The following is a 23205-nucleotide window of genomic DNA, read 5'->3' on the forward strand; positions in this document are numbered from 1 at the left end:
AATTCCAAAGGGTTCACATACTTTTTCTTCCCACTGTAGATGGGAGGGGTTGAGGGTAGTTGAAGGATGAAAAAAATGAAATAAATGAAATAAGGAAAGACAACTATTGTAGAATACATTGTCCGTAAAATGTATATACAGGGCATTCGGAAAGTATTCAGACCCCTTTTTCCACATTTTGTTACGTTACAGCTTACTCTAAAATTGATTAAATACAACATCCTCATCAGTCTTCACACAATACCCCATAATGACAAAGTGAAAACAGGTTTTTAGAAATTTTTGCAAATGTATTAAAATGTAAAAACATGTTGTTTACATACACTACCGGTCAAAAGTTTAAGAACACCTACTCATTCAAGGGTTTTTCTTAATTTTTACTATATTGCAGAATAATGGTGAAGACATCAAAATAACACATATGGAATCATGTAGTAACCAAAAAAGTGTTAAACAAATCAAAATATATTTTATATTTGAGATTCTTAAAATAGCCACCCTTTGTGCAAAGCGGTCATCAAGGCAATCTTGGCATTCTCTCAACCAGCTTCATGAGGTAGTCACTTGGAATGCATTTCAATTAACAGGTGTGCTTTCTTAAAAGTTAATTTGTGGAATTTCTTTCCTCCTTAATGCGTTTGGGCCAAACAGGGGTGTTACACAGAAGTAAGCCCTATTTGGTGAAAGACAAAGTCCATATTATGGCAAGAACAGCTCAAATAAGCAAAGAGAAATGACAGTCCATTACTTTAAGACATGTAGGTCAGTCAATATGGAACATTTCAAGAACTTTGAAAGGTTCTTCAATTGCAGTCGCAAAACACATCAAGCGCTATGATGAAACTGGCTCTCATGAGGACCGCCACCGGAGTAGAAGACCCTGAGTTACCTTTGCTGCAGAGGATAAGTTCATTAGAGTTACCAGCCTCAGAAATCGCAGCCCAAATAAATGCTTCACAGATTTCAAGTAACAGACACATCTCAACATCAACAGTTCAGAGGAGACTGTGTGAATCAGGCCTTCATGATCAATTTGCTGCAAAGAAACCACTACTAAAGGACACCAATAATAAGAAGAGACTTGCTTGGGCCAAGAAACACGAGCAATGGACATTAGACCGGTGAAAATGTCTCATTTGGTCTGGTGTCCAAATTTTGAGATTTTTGGATCCAACCGCTGTGTCTTTGTGAGACGCGGTGTGGGTGAATGGATTATCTCCGCCTGTGTATTTCCCACCGTAAAGCATGGATGAGGTGTTATGGTGTGGGGGTGCTTTGCTGGTGACAGTCAGTGATTTATTTAGAATTCAAGGCACACTTAACCAGCATTGCTACCACAGCATTCTGCAGCGATACGCCATCCCATTTGGTTTGGGCTTAGTGGGACTATCATTTGTTTTTCAACAGGACAATGACCCAACACACCTCCAGGCTGTGTAAGGGCTATTTTGGATGAGTCAGACCGCAGAGTGAAGGAAAAGCATCCAACAAGTGCTCAGCACTGAATTGTAATTACTTCGCTACTATTGGTCTTTTTATTGCCTTACCTCCTTACTCCATTTGCACACACTGTATATAGATTTTTCTATTGAGTTATTGACTGTTCGTTTGTTAATCCCATGTGTAACTCTGTGTTGTTTTTTGTCGCACTGCTTAGCTTTATCTTGGCCAGGTCGCAGTTGTAAATGAGAACTTGTTCTCAAATGGTCTACCTGGTTAAATAAAGGTGAAATAAAAATAAAAAATTCTTTCTCAATATCAATATTGCACCATGTATGAGGTATTTCTGTACAATTATACAAACGAGGCTGTACTTATTTATTCTTCACTGTGACCATTCTCTGTGTATTGGCATGTTGCACTATTGTATTATTTCATATAAACAAATACTATTAAAGATGTGTTTAGAACATTGGATCAATCCACATGTGGGACCAACTCAACTGAATCGATCAATACTTCAAAGTCAATACTTCAAAGTTTGAGCTGAGTAAATCTTCCTTTCCCCACTTGCGCTACAGGACACTGACCCTGACCCCTATGAGGGACTCATAAGCTCAACTCGCAGCCGATACTTAGATTCCACATACACAGTCATTTACAAGGAAAATATACCTCAGGTAAGGCATTGTCAATTCATAATACTGTTACGTAGGGTTTAGTTTGGTTGAAAGAGGTGACGCTATGTTCAAAGATGGCACGTATTTAGCAACAGGTATTTGTCAATGGCTAGCTGAATAAACAGACGGTAAATTCAAAGCTTCTCAACAGAAATGTTGTTCTATTGTAAGTCTTCAAACTTAAAACAGAGTTTTTTTGGCATTGTGTGGTTCCTAGTTGCTGTTTTAATCCCTTTCATATACAGTGGGATCCAAAGTTATTGACACCCTTGATAAAGATTAGCAATAATGACTGTATTACATAAATAATTCAAATATTGAGCTATGTTGTATCCTAAAATAATTGGCAAATTATTTTATACTAATACAATTGCTCCGGGAAAGATTTTGTGTCACAAGTAATACTTTTCTTTCTCTAAAAGCTAGGGGTCAAAATTGACACCCCTAAAGGTTCATATTAAGTAATCAAAGGTTTTGTATTTGGTCCCATATTCCTAGCACGCAATGACTACATCAAGCTTGTGACTCTACAAACTTGTTGGATGCATTTGCAGTTCATTTTGGTTGTGTTTCTGATTATTTTGTGCCTAAAAGAAATTAAATATAATGTATTTTCATTTTGCAGTCACTTTAATTCTAAATAAGAATAGAATATGTTTATAAAAATGTGGATGCTACCATGATTACGGATAATCCTGAATGAATCGTGAATAATGAGTAAGAAAGGTACAGATTACCAATAATGGGAGGTTAGCATGTCCAGTATTAGTATAAAATAATAAAATGTTAAAAATGTTGTTAGCATACAATATAGCTAAGTATTTAAATTATTTATTTTATTGCTTATATTTATCAAGGGTGTCAATCATTTTGGACCCCGCTGTACATACTTAGATTGCCACTCTTGAGTTATGAATTCCATTAAAGGAGTTATGAATTCCATTAAAGGAGAGGTTTTACTTGCGTCCCAATTTTTTTTTTTTTTACAGGTGCTGAATAAAAGGATTATCCACTTTAAAGAAAAAAGTGCTTCTAATAAGCTCATAACATAACATACACTAAGCTTTATTGAAATATCACATATTTCGGAGAGCAAACTGAGTGGAAACTCTTTCCCACGGGGGGCCAGTACAACAAAAAAAAAATGCATGAAATGAAATGTATGCAATCACTACTGTAAGTCGCTCTGGATACGAGCGTCTGCTAAATTACTAAAATGTAATGTAAATGTAAAATGATGAATTTCCCCATTGAGATAGCCCCAGTGTGTGCTTTATTTTGTGTTTCCCTACATTACAACGGCCTCTCACTAGGCAAAGAGACAGTTGAACTTTGGAAGTTACTTTGAGAGGTGTTATGTTGGTTAGAATGTGTGCTGCAGTGGCATCTGGTGACTTAAAAAGTAAGGGAGGTAGGTTGAAAGTTATTTAGAATTTGTTCTAGTTAAGCCAATGGTATGACATGCTTTTATTTGAATGATATTGTTTTTAACGTTTCCTAAAAATGTAGGACATCCCTCTCCTCCCTCGAGGCGCCTCCTCTGGTTTGTACAAGTATTTCAAGGTAGCTTAAAGCAATAGATGTGTATACAGTACCATACTGTAGCCTATACCAACGCTAGTCCTTGTGAGCTGCAGTGTCTGCTAGTTTCCCCTTCCCCCGGTGCTTCATTGGTCATTACATGCCATCGGTTGGCCAGAGACAGCTGGTTTCCCAAGTCTAAATTAGCCTGTGACCAATGACCAAAGGGGTTGAATAAGCCTCATATAACCTGACCCAGACCCCTCTCTCCCCCCCTCAGGATGAGGTTGTCCAAGTTTGTGTGGACTCTGGGGCTGCTCCTCGCCTTGCTGTCAACCTCCCAGGCGTTCAAAGACTTCTGCCATGTCAAGCCCAAAGACGTGCCCCTGGAGCCCAAGTGTGTCTACCGCAGCCCCGACGATGAAGCCTTGACAGCGGATGCTAAGCCAGAGAAAGTCCCTAATAACACCAATCCCCGGGTGTGGGAGCTGTCCAAGGCGAACAGTCGCTTCGCCCTGTCCCTGTTCAAGCAGCTATCCCAGGATAAACCCAGCGAGGCCAACATCTTCTTGTCCCCTATCAGCATATCCACAGCCTTCGCCATGACCAAACTGGGCGCCTGCAACAACACGCTCAAACAGATTATGAATGTAAGGGGTCTGAAGCATAATGTTGGTGTCTCGTGTGTTCGCACGTGGCAAGCTTTTGTACATTCACTTCTGCCAAAACAGTACACAGTTAGTCACTCACCCTTTTAGATAACTTGAAATAGTCTAACCAGGTCTAGTGTCTTGAAGTTGCCTAGGCTAGGTAGTGCTAGCCAATTAGCTTCAGCGCGGCTGGTGTGCGACCGTGGAAAAATGGGGTTGACATCGGATAGCCTATCTCTGGGGCTAGTTAGGAACCATCAATAAATTACACAATGTAAATGGGACAATATTTTCAAGTTGCACACCTTTTAGTTGTCTCATTAAATGCTTTCAATATTTGTATATGAATTTCTACAATATATAGTTGATTTGAGGTTTGTAAGTCATAAAAATTTGGAGCTATTGACCTTTTAAAATATTGTGTACAAATTTACCATGGGCATTACGATCCGGTCGCGTGCAGCTGCACTCCAAATCGATGATTACTTGGGTGCTTCCAGCTGTGGGCAGGATTGAAATAAACCCAACCTAAGGAAAACTGTTAAGGTACCCTTCATTCCATGACAATGATTTTTCCTATCATCTTGCAACTCTGTTTTGGACGAGACTGACTTTATGACAAAATTCTCCTTTTTATACTTTATGGACACTAGAATAAATGTGTCTGACTCCTATCATTGCCACATAGTTCTCTTTCAAAATGAGAAGTTGGTTTTTAGGGGCAGTTGCTCTTTAAATGGTCTTGGTAACCCGCATTAAAATGCCAAAATACAGAGTGTACAAAACATTAAGAACACCTTCCTAATATTTCGTTGCACCCCCTTTTGGCTGGATGTGCTTTGCGTGGTGGACCATTCATAATACAAACGGGAAACTGTTGTGTGTAAACCCAGCAGTGTTGCAGTTCTTGACACACTCAAGCCAGTGTGCCTGGCACCTACTGCCATACCCTGTTCAAAGGCACTTAAATATTTTTGTCTTGCCATTCAGAGGCTGAATGGGCACACATATACAATCTTAAAAATCCTTCTTTAACCTGTCTCCTCCCTTCACTGATTGAAGTAGATTTAACAAGTGACCTCAATAAGGGATCATAGCTTTCACCTGAATTCACACGGTCAGTCTATGTCATGGAAAGAGAAAGTGTTCCTACACTCCGTGTATAAAACCATCAAGATTGAGACTGTTACTATACATTTACAATTACATGCATGACCCGCTCAGCATTTTTTTCATACACATTAGGCAGGAGGAACTTAGAAATGTGGGTTTTATGTCAGTTAATATGTTTACTCAGTCTTTCTTGCTCTTTCTTCTTCAGTGATGTTTATTTATTTATAGCCACAACCAATAACAGCTCAGGTCTCCCAATGTCTGACCTCTGTCTCAATCTCAATTCAGGTGTTTGAGTTTGACACAATCAAAGAGAAGACGTCGGACCAAGTGCATTTCTTCTTCGCCAAGCTAAACTGTCGCCTGTACCGCAAGAAAGACAAGACGACAGAGCTGATCTCAGCCAACCGTCTTTTCGGAGAAAAGTCTCTGGCATTCAGTGAGATTTACCAGAATATCAGTGAGCTGGTGTATGGCGCCAAACTCATGCCACTCAATTTCAAGGTCATTCCCTCTTGCATTTTTCATAGCCTACTGCTTAATTTGGCCTTTTCACACATCACAAATAGCATTTGATATTATGCACTCTTTAATAACAATTACTGTGTGTACAAGAGTTAATTCACTTGTTACTATTATGGACCAGAGTTAAGTAATCAATTAGAGAAGTGGTTCCCAACTCCGGTCCTCCAGTACCCCCAACAGCACACATTTTTGTTGTTGCCCCAGACAAACCTGATTCAACTCATTGAGGGCCTGATGATCAGTTGACAAGTTGAATCAGGTGTGCATGTCCGGGGGTACAATAAAAATGTGTACTGTTGGGGATACTCGAGGACCGGAGTTGGGAACAACTGAATTAGATGTACTGAGGTATTGCTACATGTTATTTATCTGAAGTTACTGCACAGTGTTGAGTAATTAAATTCTAGAGTTACCAAAGTAGTTCAAGGCATGTGATATGGTAGAAGTGTAATTCTGTGAACATGGGTCTTTTAGGAGAAGCCAGAGCTGTCACGGGTGACCATCAACGATTGGATCTCAAACAAGACGGAAAAAAGGATTCAGAACACTTTGCCGGAGGGATCACTGAACTCCAACACTGTGCTGGTCCTGGTCAACACCATCTATTTCAAGGTGAGTTGAATATATTTTCTCATACATTTTGTGTTCTGCACTGCCTATGGACGGACAGGCCAAAACAAGTTTTATTTTGGCCACCACCCAGGAACCCATTGCCTTTCATTCAACTGTCGCCTTATTTTTTGCTGTCTCACAGGGTCAGTGGAAAAGCCAATTCGACAAAGACAAAGTCTTCAAGGCCGACTTCTACGTGAGTAAGTCCAAGACGTGCCCAGTGTCCATGATGTACCAGGAGACCAAGTTTCGCTACGGCAGGTTTACTGAAGATAAGGTGCAGCTGCTGGAGCTGCCGTACCGCGGAGAGGGCATCACAATGGTGCTGATCCTACCACTGAAAGGCACACCCTTGTCTGAGGTGGGTCCTGGGTGCCTACTGTCGTCATTTACACTGTTCACTGACAATTATATTTGTACTCCCAAGGTTATTCATGTTTTAGTAATTTGCTATTCATGACACATTAGATCATTTCAACTCATCCTCCATACCACCAATCACACTGAACATCTGCTGTTGTTGTAAGGTGGAGGAGAACCTGGACTTGAAGAAGCTGACTGGCTGGCTGGATAACATGAGGGAGACCACGGTGTCGGTGCACCTGCCACGCTTCCGCATCGAAGACAGCTTCAGTCTGAAGGAGCAACTTCAGGCCATGGGGCTCGAGGACGTCTTCAGCCCCAGGGACGCCAGCCTCTCAGGCATCCTGGAAGATGAGGCAAATAATCTGTACATTTCAGATGCATTCCATAAAGCATTCATAGAGGTATGTACAGGATCCATAAGAATCATATGAAATCCATAAGGATCATCACTTAAAGTATCTGAAAAAAAAACAATTTGCTAACAGATCAAATGGGCATCAGGTGGGGCACTAGGCCTAATTGGACAATTAACAAGCATAACATAGAATTGTTTAACTTCATTAAATCAATGAAGATCATAAACTTTCTAAACTATTCTTAACAAATAAACAAACTGTTGCAGGTGAATGAGGAAGGCAGTAAGGTGGCTGCTGCCACAGCTGTGGTGGCCATTGGCCGCTCCATCAACTTAAACCAGGAGGTGTTTATGGCCAACCGGCCCTTCCTCCTGCTCATCCGAGAGTCCACCATCAACACCATGGTGTTCACCGGCCGGGTGGCTGACCCCTGTGACCCCTGATCACACACACCAACCTCGGATTCGTCATTCATGTAACTGCCAATTTCTGGTCTCTGTATCAATGTAAAATAAACCAAATCGGATGGACCACTTTGTGATGTATTTAAGAGTCAATACTTTTTTATGTAAATCTGTCAAATGACTAATTGATTAAGTATCTGTTGATTGGTGAAAGGACCATCCTTAAAATGACACTTTTAAACAAACACTCAAAAGGTATACATACAGGTACACATCCATTCACACATGTACTCATCCTGCCACATGTACGCAAACTGCTAAATCTGACCTTACTAAAAATAAAACCAGCCAATCACAGTAACACTTAAAGTACTTTATTTCCTTTGAAGAGAATGTACTTTAATAATGAAAATGATATAGTGGTTATTGTGAAGTAACCCTTTTTCACATTATCAAAAGCAATTAACAAATCAACCTTTGGCCTTGCAAATGACCCCAAGCGATAAACCAAACCCTCTTCATACCACTAACCCAAAGCATTACCCTTTACAGTATAATCAAGAAATGCTTCTTTTTCAGGAACAGGACCATGCAAAAAATTTAATAAAAAGGGAACTTCACATATAACCTGCAAGATCTTGCAAGACCACAGCTGGTTTTGTACATTTCTTGACAGGGAAAATGTAAAATATTGTTATTTAATATATTCCATTTTCTTTGAGATATTCTTTGTTTATGAATATATTTTTTACGTCAAATAATATTTTGCGTTAAGTATTAAATATTTTTGCCAATTAATTACATAGCTTAATAATTAGTTGGAGTAAGCATTTTGCAGCCAAAATGATATTGGATATACTGCATGTATGCATTTGTGTATAGACATTTCACACAAGACAATTGTTAAAAAAAAGAGAAACCTCTAAGACAATAAATCAGCAAGACCAAGACATAATAGCACAAAATGTAGAATATATTAAATGTCACCTAATATTATTTGGCATGTTTTGGAGCAAATATATTGATAAAGAAACTTTCCCAAGTTTGGCATTGAAAACCTATGACAAAGATGGCATGCATTGATGCTAAATAGGGCCTCAGCTTGACAATTCATTCAAGTAACTGAAATGTTTGGATTCCTGATTTTGACATCTTAACATTTTTAGCTAGATGTTGTTTTTCACAGTTGGACAGATGGGTCAAAACAGAACTTTCCAGAACAGTACTTAAATCAACTATATATGCATTATTGACACCCTCTCACTAGCTTAGTAAGAATCTTCACACGACATACCGAGGTAAGTGGAGACGACATAGATCTGTTTGCTGAAACTAGAGAGGCTACACGAGATGGCTTGTTCCTGTCATTGATCCACATTCAGCAGTAACAATACATATACAACGGTTCAATAATCATATTTACACTTTCAAACACACATGTCCTCTGCGCAGTTAAAGCTTATTAAAAAAGTAACAAAAGCCATTTGAATTATAAGCAATAGACAAAGAAAACAGCATGACAATCAATCTTGGTCAAATCCCCAAAAAGGCCTGGGAGTACTATTCAAACTAAATTGAAATCCAGCAAACCTGGTACCTGCTGGGAAAAAATCTTGTAAAACCAAACATTGAGTTTTGTTCTTTTTTCACATAGTAATTGTTTAAAAATCGAATTGTTTTTTTTTTTTTTTTTTACACATAATGCAGAAACACTTTCCTATCTGGATTCCAGGTTTTCCGGCATCAAGGTTTGTAAATGTAATGTAATCTCTAAGATGATTGAAATCTAATGTATCTGAAAACCGACTGTCAATTCAAATGATTCCGCTTTAGTTCTACTTTGGAATGCTATGTACGCACTGGAATGTTTTAATTCTAAGTCGGCACACCCTGTAGCTCTCCAGGACCAAGGTTGGTGACCACTGGCTTAGAGGCATGATCTGTGAGCGTGACTCACATTTTTTTATGTTAGCTGAAGCCATCTCATTGTTAAGAATCTTCATGCTGCAAGCATAATATTGAGTATTAAAATACTTATATCATGCATCCCTAATTGAAACATATCTGACTTCATATCAGTATAGGACAAACATGGCTGAAAAAACGATATTCTGTACCAATATTGTATGGTGTTAAATCTGAGCTGAAATAAAATTACACGGTGCACTGTTCACCTTGTACAACTCCCACACCCGGGGATTGGTGTTCTCTAGGTGAAAATATATTGGACCTTTACAAAAAATGGTCGTCTATAAATTATGAAAAAGGCCTTTTGATAAATATCTAGTTGTTGACACAATTTCTGTAATGCCATTTTTCCCATGATGGCTGATACATAAATTGTATCAGTCACCATGGACAAAAAGATATTGGTTATTGATCAAGATTTTCCCCCTAGCCTTTTGGGGGCCTTAAGCAACATTTTGTTGGGAGCCCCTGCAGGCAAAACATTTTAGTGGACCCCTCTTGATGGCGTAGAGAAACAAATATATGTTTGAGTTAATTTCCTGCAATAATTATTTTTGTTGCCATGGGGCACAGAGAAAATATTGCAGTTTTAAAGCAAGTTTGCTACAATTCTACACATTTTGCCATGGTGCAGAGAAGACTTTGCGATATTATAACTAATTTCAACGCTATTCCACTCATTTTGCCATCGGGGTGGAGATTTTTTCTTCTTCCGTTTTACACCATATTTCCTGCAATTCTACAGATTTTGCCATAAGTTGAAGAGACATTTTTGCAGTTTTAAAGCTAATTTCCTGCAATTCTACACATTTTGCCATGACTTACGCCACGTTAATATGATATCTGAGTGAGAGTAACTGACAAAATCAATGGGAGGACCCTGGGCATGTGCCCTTTGTGCCCGCTCAATAATTGACTGACATAAGAGAAAAAACTGCTGATGCTCAACTAAATTTCAAAACTGTAAGTTGAGACCCCAACTGAGTTCCTAAAAACTCTAACGGCTGGGGCCCTAAGCAACCGGTTTCATTTCCACATTTGTGCATCCCTAGTTTCGACGTAAGATAATAGCTGCATTGCTACCGCCATAATGGCATTTTCATTTACACAAAATAGTTTATTCATTTTATTAAAACATGTATATTTAAGCATTGCACACTTGCTAAATAAAGCTTGCTGTAAGATATCACTGCAGTTAGCCCAAGCATGTTTTTTTTAAACTCCATAATCTTAAACGTAATTTACAAAGAGAGTAAACTTAAAAACAGTAAACAAAAATACCTGATATTTGTTGTAACAAATGTTGACCTGTTTTTGTCTGACGAATCTAGACTGAGGTGTACTGTGGTGATGTGAAATGCATTCTCAATCCGGATAAGAAAAAACCAGTGGACAAATCAGTAGCTGTTTTTCACTTGCATACACCCATTCATAAAAACTCCTTTCACAACCACAAATGATTCACAGCTCTGTAAAACAAAAAGGGGGAAAAAAAGAACAGCCAATCCACTATGCTACCATTATATCTGTGTTCAAAATCTTAGCAAGTTGTTTAGGTTCTCTTTACTCTTATATAGCAACAAATGTGTTTAAATATGCATATGCGATATATACCTTTTACATAATTCTTAAATGCTATCCTTTCAAACCCCTCCTTTAAGTGCTTAGCATAGTACTGTTGGCCTCCATGCGAGGGGGGAAATAAGTTCCTTGGCTTATCCTCTCAATTCCATTGGTTGCCAGGATGCCTCTTACTGATTTCCAATGGAGCACATTCTACTGTTGCAAGCACGCAGGGTGCGTGTCTATCCTTTGGTGATGGGCCATCCGTGGCAGTCAGTGACCTCCTGCTTGCTCTTGGGTGGTACTACAGTACAGCCGCAAGGTCTTATTAGTCTCCCATCCTGCTCCTCCTTAGGACTCCCCTGATAGGGATACGAGTGTCCTCCATTACAATCTTGTCTCGTCTCTACATCCTCCAACATTGCCAACATTGTCAGAGCTAGATAAAAAAATGTTCCGAAGACATAAGACCTATGCGAAAGAAAATCTGTCACTTGTAAAAAAAAGTAGTTAACGTTAACCACAACATAGAAAAACGAGAAAACAATTACATACTGTAAATTCTGCTGAGTGTATCGACCAATCTGCTTGGAGCAGACCTGTATTGCGTAGTGATGTGTGAGAGGTAACAGTTTTATTGTAGCTTATCTGAGGTTGAAGACCATTGAGTTTCCTGTGTTTTGCGTTCCTGTATATAAGTATGCATTCAGCAGCTAGTTGAAGAATGTAGATATGAGGTTTTAACCAGTAAAATACAGATGGATTAAGAGTCCTCTTTTACAATACATCTGTAAAATTGTTGTACTGATTAAATAATGTTACACTTTCAAAAGCATTTAGCCATGTTGACCCTTCGGTCTTCTTGACATCTGTCAAGAAGGTTGTGTTATTTTCATCATTGCACTTATTACTACCAAATTAACAGTGTTTTTTTTGTTCACTGGGCCATATCTACTATTCATGTGCAATTGCATTTTTTTAAGCCATTCTGGCACTTATAATGAGCTTATATGAAGAGTCTGATTATCTATCATTGACCCCCAACTGCTCAAGATTGTCTCAAGGCAAAAGGAAAAAATGGAGAGTATGGATATATGTAGTTATTATACTGGCACAGTGTTTTGGCAATATTAATACAATATGACCAAACTGTGACCATTTCAGCCTGTTATTTTTTTCTGCATTCTGAACCTGTAAACCGGTAATACAAAAGTATAAAACTGTAACATGGGAAAATAGACAGTCAAATAAAAACCACGGGCATTCAGTGTTGTATGAAGTTATTAGAGTGTGTGGCATTTCTTCATGTGTTCGATTGATCTGTTCAGTTTGTATTATGAAGGTAGATGTGGTTTAAAGCGGACATATCACTTATAAATAACTATATAATACAAAGTGCCCTATCAAACTACTCTTTTGCATCATTCTGGAACTCCCGTCCCTGCTGTTTAGTTGAAGGGATTTGAAAATTGCTTATAAAAATAACACCCTGGATGGACTTAAAACCCTCTGAAATCACCTACTCCCTTTTCATCCTTTCCTTTGAAGCAACTTCCAAGATATATATTTTTTTCTTCGCCTGGCAGGAGAGTACAAAACGACAGCCTAATTGCCCCCCCCCCCCAAAAAAACTAATACCCTGTTCTCCCATACCCCAACCATCTCCCTCCATGGCCCACTGGGTCAATCAGGCCCAGTGGTGGAGACCGAGGCCTGGGCACCTTCTCCAAAAGAGGCCCCACCTCCGTTGCTACCCCCCTCTGGCTCCTCCTGGCTGGGCGACGACTCCTCGTTCTGGCCCCCCCGGGAGGAGACGGTGGTGGTCTCTGGGGAGGCACTGTGGGCCACCTCCTGAGGGGCGCAGCCCGGGTGGTTCTTGCGGAAGTGCTGGTTGAGGATGGCCTGGAAGGGGAAGCTTTTGCCGCAGACGTGGCAATGGAAGGGCTTGTTTCCTGTGTGCTTGCGAATGTGGTACTCCAGCTGGTCCTTGCGTGTGTACTTCTTGCCGCAGATGCGACAAACGAAAGGTGTGATGCCCATGTGCAGCCGCATGTGGCGGTCCAGGCTGCCCTTCTGGTTGAAGGACTTGCAGCAGTAGATGCAGGTGAGCCGAGGGTTGTAGCGGAACCAGCGGTCACCAACCTGCTCACGCAGGTACTCCTCGTAACCACCCATGTCGAACACGGCCTGCTCCTCCCCCTGGCAAACAAACCACAGGACTAGCGATGTATGGTGGACTTTGGGAATGCATAGTGCTGACCACCAGGGAAGAATACCAGTCGATGAGGGTGACACATACCTGTGAGCTGGTGTGGCGCTGGTTGTCCGCTCTGCTGGGTGACTCACTTTTGGCTCTCTGTCTCTCGGCCATCACCACCACACTGCCAGTAGGACTACACCTAACAGGACAGAGATACTGGATCCGTAAACCTCAGTTCGGTGATTAGCTCCACCTTGCCATTTACCTTAGCACTCCATCTTCCATTAGTAATACATATAGTAGGCTACTTTTGTATTGAATTTTCACTCAACTTTAAATGTTACCCAAAGTGCTTTTCTGAGGTACTTTGTGCTGAATTTGACTTCAGTTTAAAACTTGCATGCACACTCTCCCTTTATATAAAGGCATAGATGAAACCATGAAGGGCCTGCTTCCCTGGAACTTGTACCCACCTCTCTGTCTCACTGAAGCTGCTGGAGGGCTGAGAGCTTTTGGCCCCTGTGACAAAACCCTCCTGCACCAATGAGCTGCGCCCGGACGTGTCGATCATCATGGCTGCTCCCTCCTCCGCCCCGCTCCCTTCCTCCTGGGTATCGGCCCCCATCCACTCCTCCATCCTCTCCGTCTTTATCCTCAACCCGTCCACCACCCGCACTGACTCCCCCTCTTCACCACCACTCCCTCTCTCTGACTCGGCCTCCACGTACCACTGGCCAGCCCGATTGATGCGCAGTATGGGCTCCTTCCCCAGCCTGCTGCCCACTACCACCCCCCTAGCCAGCCCCTCTGGGCCCAGCCCGCTGTGCTCCACCATCTGGGGGCTCATGGACTCCCCCGCTGGGCTTCCCACCTCCCGGATATCCAAGGCCCCTCCAGCACTGCTTCCTCGAATGCCCAGAACCCTGGGGCTGCTGTGGCGCGGGCTAAGGGAGCGCGAGCCCCCTGATGTTCCTAACCCCCCTCCTCCTCTTCTGGCCTCCAAGCTCCCAGCCCCCCTGTGCCTCACTCCGGCCCCCAGCTCCTCCTCCACATCCGCCAGGCTGATCTTCAGATGGATGCCCTCCAGGATCTGCGTGCAGCGGTCGATGATGTGCTGCATCTGCAGGAAGCTGGCAGCCGTCAGGTAGCTGATGATGTCCGCCAGCTGCATGCACAGCCTCCCGGTGTAGCAGAAGGAGAGGAGCTGCTCGAACACAGAGGGGTTGCGGATGACTGACAGGGATACGGTGCTCATCTGGCTCAGTGACATGTGGTCTCGGAAGTAAGGGGAACTGGCAGCCAGCACCACCTTGTGAGCACGGAAGCTCTGGCCCTGCACGTTCACCACAATGTCGCACAGCCGCCCCTGCATACGCAGCTGGTTCAGGTGGGACAGCACAGAGTTGCTGAAGTCAGGGATGTCCAGTTGGATGCTGCCAGCTCGCTCCATGGTGTCTCCTCGCTCCATGCTGCCTTGTATGATCCCCAAGTTGGAAACTAGTGGACAGATATCTTGGAGATTAACTGTTTGATAACCTAACCAAGAAACTTTGCTTAGCAAAAGAGGACAACTTTTCTTACCTTTTCAGAATACACCGGCAGCACTGTACCACGGGCACTGAAACGTTACTTGCAATTAATTTCTGTACTGCACCATCATATTAACTACTGACTAAGCTGGCTGGCTAACTTGCATAGAATATGGAATTAATTATAGCTTGCAAAGGGTTGTGCATTGTTGACCAATGGTGTGAACCGACGCTGTTTTTGCACAGCGGTAACGCTCAAATGCTATAACCGAGCCCTGGCCCTCTTTTTAGCCACTGTAACATACTGCAGTACGGTGATGAGCCGAAGCCTAAACGAAGATATACACCCCGGCGTTGCTCGCGACAGGGAGGTGGCTAACGTTAGCCAGCTAGTTCAACGTCCATGTAGCTAACAACAAAAACGAAGAAAGACAGAACACCGTACAACTTCTGTGTCATAACGAACCGTCGTAATACAACTGCGGTACTGTTCCATATTTAATGTGTCTATGTGCACGTTAACTTATGTTCAATTTTATCTGCCCGGTTACTCCTTTCGCAGCTCTCATTTTCCCATTTCATGATACGGCAGACGGGACAATTTCGAGGGAAAAAAGTGAATTTGCATTATGGGAATTGGTGTTCTCTTCTCATTGACAAGCCCTCAGAGAACAGAGAAGACGCTAGATAAAATAGCATCTGTTCCCAGAATGCATTACTTTGAAGTCAAACAGATGTTTATGGTGCTTGTAGTTCCTGATGTATTTATTTACTTGTAGTAGCTAAAATGAGAAAAAAAAGTGCAGTAGACTATCTCTTCTTGCTTGTTAGTTTGTAAGTTGATTGACTGAAAGTTGAGGATGTTGAAAAGATCACTTTCAGGGGACAGAGACAAATAATCCTCTAAAGAAGAATTTATGGCATTTAGTTTATAGTTCATAATCATGGAACTACGGACAGAAAAATTGGTTTATTGGGTGTAAATGTCCTTTAAAACACTGCTCTTTCTTTCACCTCACCATCTGCTTCCCCATCCATGTATTTTAAATTAATGTCGCCCTGGATCGCCTGTTCAATCTGATGTGCTTTCTGGACTTCAGCAGTCAGCATTGAAGACAAACTCTCCACCAACTTCATTAAGTACACACTTTCAAACTACTCCACAGATCAAACAAAAAAATCCAACATGACCTTTGTTTGTTAGTCTTTTTAATTGGTGTACTAGATATCATTTTCCATAGTATAACTTTTTATGCCACTATAATTGACAAACAACCCAACAGTTAAAGGTATGTACATATCTGATTGGAAATACTGCTACTGTTGATGGCCTCAACAATCATTTTCATTTCCTGTCCCAGACTGAGAGGCATTGGCTGTCTGCAGTAGTGGCATTAAAGTACTGCGCAGTAAATGGAACTGTTGAGTGGTCCTTTGCATGGGGTGATGTAAGTTTCCCTTAACAATCAGTCTTCCAGATAGATAACATAGACACAGGAACCTTGATATAAAATTCTTTAGTAATAAAATGCAATTGCAGACAGAGATTCACATACCGAATACCTCAGTAGTCTATAGTAAAGATCTGTGTGGCGAAACAGGAGACAACGCTCTTTATATTAGTGGTGTGGACAACCTACCGTCAATCACACCTTAACATTGTTGCATTGGATTAGATACAAAGTATCGAAAATGAGAAAAGCATGTCTTGACTGTGGTTTCTCACTCTACTATCTCCGCCTTGAGGCTGCGTGACTATCAGCAGGTGCAGACAATTCTCAGTCTGAGAACTAAAGCAGTACATCTCCATTTACCCAGTACTTTTCCATCATTGCGCATTGCAAGCATACAAAGGTTATCACATATATACAGTAATCATGGCATTGGTGTAGCCCCACACCCGACCCCCAGGGTAACCCCCCAAATTCCCTCCTTTGAGACTACCTAGTCTCATATAACCATGTACAGAAATCAACGTTAGACATCTGGAACTTTTAACCATTCACATATAGGTAGTATAGTAATCATCCTAAGGGTCAGTTGGGCAAGCGAGAGGGTCATAGTTGGGGTCAACATCAGTGGCATCATAGTGTTCATCATAGGGGGCAGGTAAAGCCAATGCTGTTAAACCAGGCATGGTCTTCACTGCCCATTTACCAAGACAACAAAATATCAAAACACAGCAAAAGCCTATCAACACAGGAACTACAAATGATAAGATACCCATTCAAATCTGGAACATCACATTTCCAAATTTCCCAGTGAACCATTACGCTGGCTCTGCTTTTATTTTTCCCTCCTCATAAAATACAGCATTCCACAGGCCTGATCTGTCTCTGCCATTGGTCTACTCATTGAACCAAACAACTCTCTCATGGATTTGGGTTTTGACAAAATTAACACCGCTGTCCCGTTTGGGGACACTTTTCTACCTAAGTCTCGAACAAACTTTACCCACGTGTTGACAGGGCCGGCATCACCCACACAAACAAGTAGTGTGGATAGAGCCAACACAGTCAACCACCAACGACCACACGCTGCCGTCTTCCCTCTCTTATACCCCCCAAGGGTTTACAACATAAACTTGCTGATCATGTAAAACAGTTGGTTCTTCAGGGCTTTGGTCTTGCCCTTCATCTTTTTCAAGTCTTTGGTCTCGACTCACATCGGCTTCTTCCTCTTGTTTTAGGCTGTGTCTGGCTCCATCATCTCCTGTGGGCTGAACACCTTCTGGCAGGTGGGCCAGTCGGACCTTTCCTGAACTCTGACTGGGGTTGGTGTTGCCATGGTTACCTTGAATGGCCCCATCCATCTTGGTTGGTTCCATTTTCTCTTGTGGACACGGATTTTGACCCAGTCTCCAACCTCCACAGGCAGGTAGTCGGGGTCCTCACCTGGTACCTCCTCATGAGCTTTCCTAGTGTGAGAGTGGAGAGATCTGACAATAGTAGTTAGCTCTTTCATGTACTCCAAGTGTTCTACTTCAGCTAGAGTGAGGTCTATTTGTCTGTCAGTCATGGGTCTGTGTGCGGGAACATTCATGGGTCTTCTTGTCAACATTTCATGTGGTGTACACCCCAGGCCTTTATTAACATTACTGCACATTTTCATTAACACCAGTGGTAAACAATCCAACCAAGATTTCTTGGTGGAGTGGCATGCCTTAGCTAACCCTTGTTTATTGGATTGGTTAGCTCTCTCGGTAACCCCATTACTCTGGGGGTGGTAGATGGACACAAATTTCTGGTCCACTCCCATCATTATGGCTACCTGCTTCACTACATCACCAGTGAAGTGGGTAGCATTGTCTGCAGATAAAACCTCAGGAAGACCGAATCTAGGTATTATCTCCCTCACTGGTAGCTTTGCTACTGTCTTAGCATCACAGAGTGTGGTGGGAAATGCCTCCACCCACCTTGGTGAACCTGTCAATAAGGACTAAACAGTACCTTTTCCTTTCTTTTCTTTCTGCAAGATCTATAAAATCCATGGCAAGACGGACAAATGGTCCTCTTGGCATAGGGAAATGACACCACTGTTGCCATACCAAATGAGAACCAACATCCAAAGCCTGTTTAGATGCTAAATCATCAGTGTCTTTCCCAACAGTAGCAGAGAAGAACATGGAGTGGTTATGACACTTTGAGGCAGCCAATTTAGCAGCCTCATCTGCCATGGCGTTACCCATACTCACAAAAATTTTCCCCCCAGTGTGAGCAGCAACCTTCACAATAGCCAAAGCTGAGGGCAGCATCATAGCCTCCAAGAGATCTAAAACCATAGTGAAAACCCCTAATCTTCCAGACACCACACTCATGAGGGACAAACCCTTATTGCATAAGCAGAATCAGAGAAAATTGTAACCCTTTTCCCTTCTCCCATTTTACAGGCAGTGGTTAGTGCCAAAAGTTCAGCCTGTTGAGCTGAGAAAGTATCTGGCAATGGTTGTTGTAAGTGAGTGGTTCTATCAATTGTCACAATACCAAATCCTGCATGTTTCTTCCCTGTAGTTTGATCCATATATGCAGAACCGTCAACGGAAAGCTCCAAGTCAGCATAAGTCAGGGCAGTGTCAGAGAGGTCAGGCTCACCCTTCATTGGTGTGGGACCCACTGTCTCCGCACTGCCTTTGGTTGAATCTGTCATGGTGTCCCGTGATTTTGTTTTAATCAGGTTCTATGTAATGTGGACTGAGTGGCTTATCTGTATGATACTGTAGAAAAACCCAATTCTATCCCCGTATACGGGTAGTAGAACCTAACATAGGATGATATACCCAACACAGTTCTATTTTCTCTAACCCCTCTTCTTCTTTAGTTTCACTACATTTATTCACTAACCACGCTACTGTAAATGGTTTCACATATGTGTGGTAAATAACCACAATTGGTTTCAATTGTATTTTAACTTCAGTATGGGGGTCTCCCTGTCTCCTCTCTTGTGGATGTAATGGAAGAGTAAACTCACAACATGTCTTGCCCAATATGCAATTCGCAAATGTATCCCTTCTTGTACTAGTCTTAAAGACTTGTTGTCTATACCAGTCTAGATTTATTTCAGTACATAGAAATTCTTGATATTGACTAGCATATGTCCATTTACTGTTATCAAATACACTCAACTCATACAAGAATTGTTCCACACCAAATCTATAATCCCACCAATTATACACCTATCAAAACCAGTGTTTTCCCTCAGGTAAGAACACAGTACATAAATCTAGTGTCTTCCCTCAGGTAAGAACACCGTACATAAAACCAGGGTCTTCCCTCAGGGAAGAACACCACACACAACAATTCTTTAAAAACCAGTGTCTTCCCTCAGGTAAGAACATCGTACATAAATCCAGTGTCTTCCCTCAGGTAAGAACACCATACATAAAACCAGTGTCTTCCCTCAGGTAAGAACACCATACATAAAACCAGTGTCTTCCCTCAGGTAAGAACACCATACATAAAACCAGTGTCTTCCCTCAGGTAAGAACACCATACATAAAACCAGTGTCTTCCCTCAGGTAAGAACACCATACATAAAACCAGTGTCTTCCCTCAGGTAAGAACACCATACATAAAACCAGTGTCTTCCCTCAGGTAAGAACACCATACATAAAACCAGTGTCTTCCCTCAGGTAAGAACACCATACATAAAACCAGTGTCTTCCCTCAGGTAAGAACACCATACATAAATCCAGTGTCTTCCCTCAGGTAAGAACACCGTACATAAATCCAGTGTCTTCCCTCAGGTAAGAACACCACACACAACAATTCTTTAAAAACCTGTGCCTTCCCTCAGGTAAGAACACCGTACATAAATCCAGTGTCTTCCCTCAGGTAAGAACACCATACATAAAACCAGTGTCTTCCCTCAGGTAAGAACACCATACATAAAACCAGTGTCTTCCCTCAGGTAAGAACACCGTACATAAATCCAGTGTCTTCCCTCAGGTAAGAACACCACACACAACAATTCTTTAAAAACCTGTGCCTTCCCTCAGGTAAGAACACCGTACATAAATCCAGTGTCTTCCCTCAGGTAAGAACACCATACATACTTCCAATGTCTTCCCTCAGGTAAGAACACCATACACAAAAATTCTTTAAAAACCCGTACCTTCCCTCAGGTAAGAACACCATGCGCATATAACACTTTCAATCACTTGTCACCCTGTACCTCAGCACTGACTTGGTTCATCCTAATCTATAACCAAGTTCCTGACACAAGGTTCCATTAGACCCTCAGGAATTTCTATTACACCTCGGATTCTGTGTCATTTATCACATATCCATCCTATTACGGGCTTGTACATACATTTAGGTATCGACTGTTCCTGTAATTATCAACCCCATGAGTGAGGTGCCACTTACATACTGGAATGAGTCATCAACCACACAGTGCTTCTTCTAATTTCAGACTTTTGGTTTAACAGGCGTCTGCTTACCCTATAATTTGATGCGCTGCACAGTGAGATGAAGATCATCCAGACGCAGTGGTCACTCACTCCTGGGAAGCTCGCCAAATGTTGGGTGGTCCTTTGCATGGGGTGATGTAATTTTCCTTTAACAATCAGTCTTCCAGATAGATGACACAGACACAGGAACCTTGATATAAAACTCTTTAGAAATAAAATGCAATTGCAGACAGAGATTCACATACAGAATACCTCAATAGTCTATAGTAAAGATCTGTGTGGCGAAACAGGAGACAACGCTCTTTATACGAGTGTTGTGGACAACCTACCGTCGATCATACCTTAACATTGTTGCATTGAATTAGATACAAAGTATCTAAAACGAGAAAAACATGTCTAGACTGTGGTTTCTCACTCTACTATCTCGGCCTTGAGGCTGCGTGACTATCAGCAGGTGCAGACAATTCTCAGTCTGAGAACTAAAGCAGTTCATCTCCGGGTGTACTTCTTGCCGCAGATGCGACAAACCAAAGATGTGATGCCCATGTGCAGTCGCATGTGGCGGTCCAGGATGCCCTTCTGCTGGAAGGACTTGCAGCAGTAAATGCAGGTGAGCCGAGGGAAACTGCATCACCGTTTGGTTTGAAACTACATCACCGTTTGGTATGGAAACTGCCAAGCACTGCCAAGCAGTTTCCATACCAAACAGTGATGCAGCCAGTCAAGATGCTCTCAATGGTGCAGCTGTAGAACCTTTTGAGGATCTGAGGGCCCATGCCAAATCTTTTCGGCCTCCTGTTGGGAAAGAGGTATTGTTGTGCCCTCTTCACGACTGTGTTGGTGTGAGTGGGCCATGATAGATCCTTAGTGATGTGGACGAGGAACTTGAAATCCTCTACCTGCTCTACTACAGCCCCGTAAATGTGAATGGGGGTATACTCGTCCCGCCATTTCCTGTAGTCTACGATCAGCTCCTTTGTCTTGCTGACGTTGAGGGAGAAGCTGTTGTCCTGGCACCACACCGCCAGGTCTCTGACCTCCCCCCATAAGCTGTCTCATCATCGTCGGTGATCAGGTCTACCACCGTCATGTTGTCAGCAAACTCGATGGTGTTGGAGTCGTGCGTGGACACTCGGTCGTGGGTGAACCGGGAGTACAGGAGGGGGCTAAGCACGCACCCCTGAGGGGGCCCCTGTAGGCATAATTGGCATCATTTAAGCAACTTGAATTGAAATTAGTGGTCCCTATAAACCAGGATGAATATAACCATAGTAGACATAATAGGCACCTCCCCTCAAACCACCACTGCACGTTTATCACTGGACACAGGAAGCCACATAGTCAAAGTTGTCCGTGTCCCTGCAGGGCTCTCTCCCAGCAGCTCTTGTGAGGACATGTGTAACCATGGGTTTGCAGCAACGTTTTCCTACCTCTATAAAGACAACAGTGTAGTCAATGGCAACTCCACACAGAACTCCCACCGAATCTCCCTCCAGAATGTCAGATGAATTTAGATTGATCCATGTTTCTTTTATCTGTAAAGGGGGTTGTTTGTTAGAACATGGTGAAACATTCAGTCCTCAAGCAGAATATGGCATGGCTGTCTTACCACTCCATGTTGACCTTGTGACTACCATGCCACCTGCAGTGCAAAGAAAAGCATGTCAGCACAGTGTAACAGAGTTAGGAACGTGCCATACCTTACTCCACAGGAAGCTTGGATTGTTGCTGAGGGAGTTATCCAGTTGAATGCATTTTGTATAGCTCAAATGGCATGCACGTTGTCTCGCGGGCATGCATTTGTGTTGGCGAGACAGAGGACCCTGGTTGAAACCCAGTCAGAGGCAAATTCAGGGAGGCAGCTGTCACGTTTGTTGAAATAAGTGGACCAAGGCGCAACGTGCGTAGAGTTCCACATTATATTTAATAGTGAAACTTACAACAAAGAATATAACAAACGTGCAGTCATGGAGCGCACAAAGCACTAACCAAAACAATATCCCACAAAGCAGGTGGGAGAAAGGGCTTCCTAAATATGATCCCCAATTAGAGGCAACGATTACCAGCTGCCTCTAATTGGGAACCATACAAACCAGCAACACAGAAAATGAATGACTAGAACAGTAACGCTCTGATCTAACCAAGGGCTCTCTATGGTCAGGGCGTGACAGCAGCGCTATATACTAAGCTAGCACACTGACGTCGGTTAGAACGAATGTCACAAAATGATTTACACATTTTTGCATATGGTAAGTGTAATATTTCTTTCATAATTCAAAACATTTCTTACTTTCTTGCTGTTTTTTGTTTTCTAATTCTCCCTATAGATGTTTCAACGGCTTAAACAGTGCTAAGAAAGGCAAACTGCAA

At 42.2% G+C, this 23205-nt stretch overlaps 2 protein-coding genes across 2 annotated transcripts; one reads left to right on the forward strand and one right to left on the reverse strand.

Moving 5' to 3' along the window:
- The first annotated feature begins 1965 nt into the window (after positions 1–1965).
- Positions 1966–7794, forward strand: LOC106613587 (antithrombin-III). The gene is made up of 7 exons (XM_014216004.3): positions 1966–2120; positions 3922–4291; positions 5693–5908; positions 6404–6541; positions 6684–6902; positions 7069–7308; positions 7530–7794. The coding sequence occupies exons 2-7, from the start codon at positions 3923–3925 to the stop codon at positions 7704–7706; spliced, it is 1359 nt and encodes a 452-aa protein (XP_014071479.1). The 5' UTR covers positions 1966–2120; position 3922; the 3' UTR covers positions 7707–7794.
- Positions 7795–8025: 231 nt separating this feature from the next.
- On the reverse strand, positions 8026–15569 carry LOC106613586 (zinc finger and BTB domain-containing protein 37). Its single transcript, XM_014216003.3, has 4 exons — positions 14980–15569; positions 13872–14895; positions 13498–13597; positions 8026–13397 (listed from the first exon to the last, which is right to left on the reverse strand). Exons 2-4 carry the CDS (start codon positions 14864–14866, stop codon positions 12882–12884), a joined length of 1611 nt encoding a protein of 536 aa, XP_014071478.1. The 5' UTR covers positions 14867–14895; positions 14980–15569; the 3' UTR covers positions 8026–12881.
- Between the last annotated feature and the right edge of the window lie 7636 nt (positions 15570–23205).

The sequence above is a fragment of the Salmo salar genome, chromosome 10 (assembly GCF_965601325.2).
Source record: "Salmo salar chromosome 10, fSalSal1, whole genome shotgun sequence".
NCBI classification, from domain to species: Eukaryota; Metazoa; Chordata; class Actinopteri; order Salmoniformes; family Salmonidae; genus Salmo; species Salmo salar.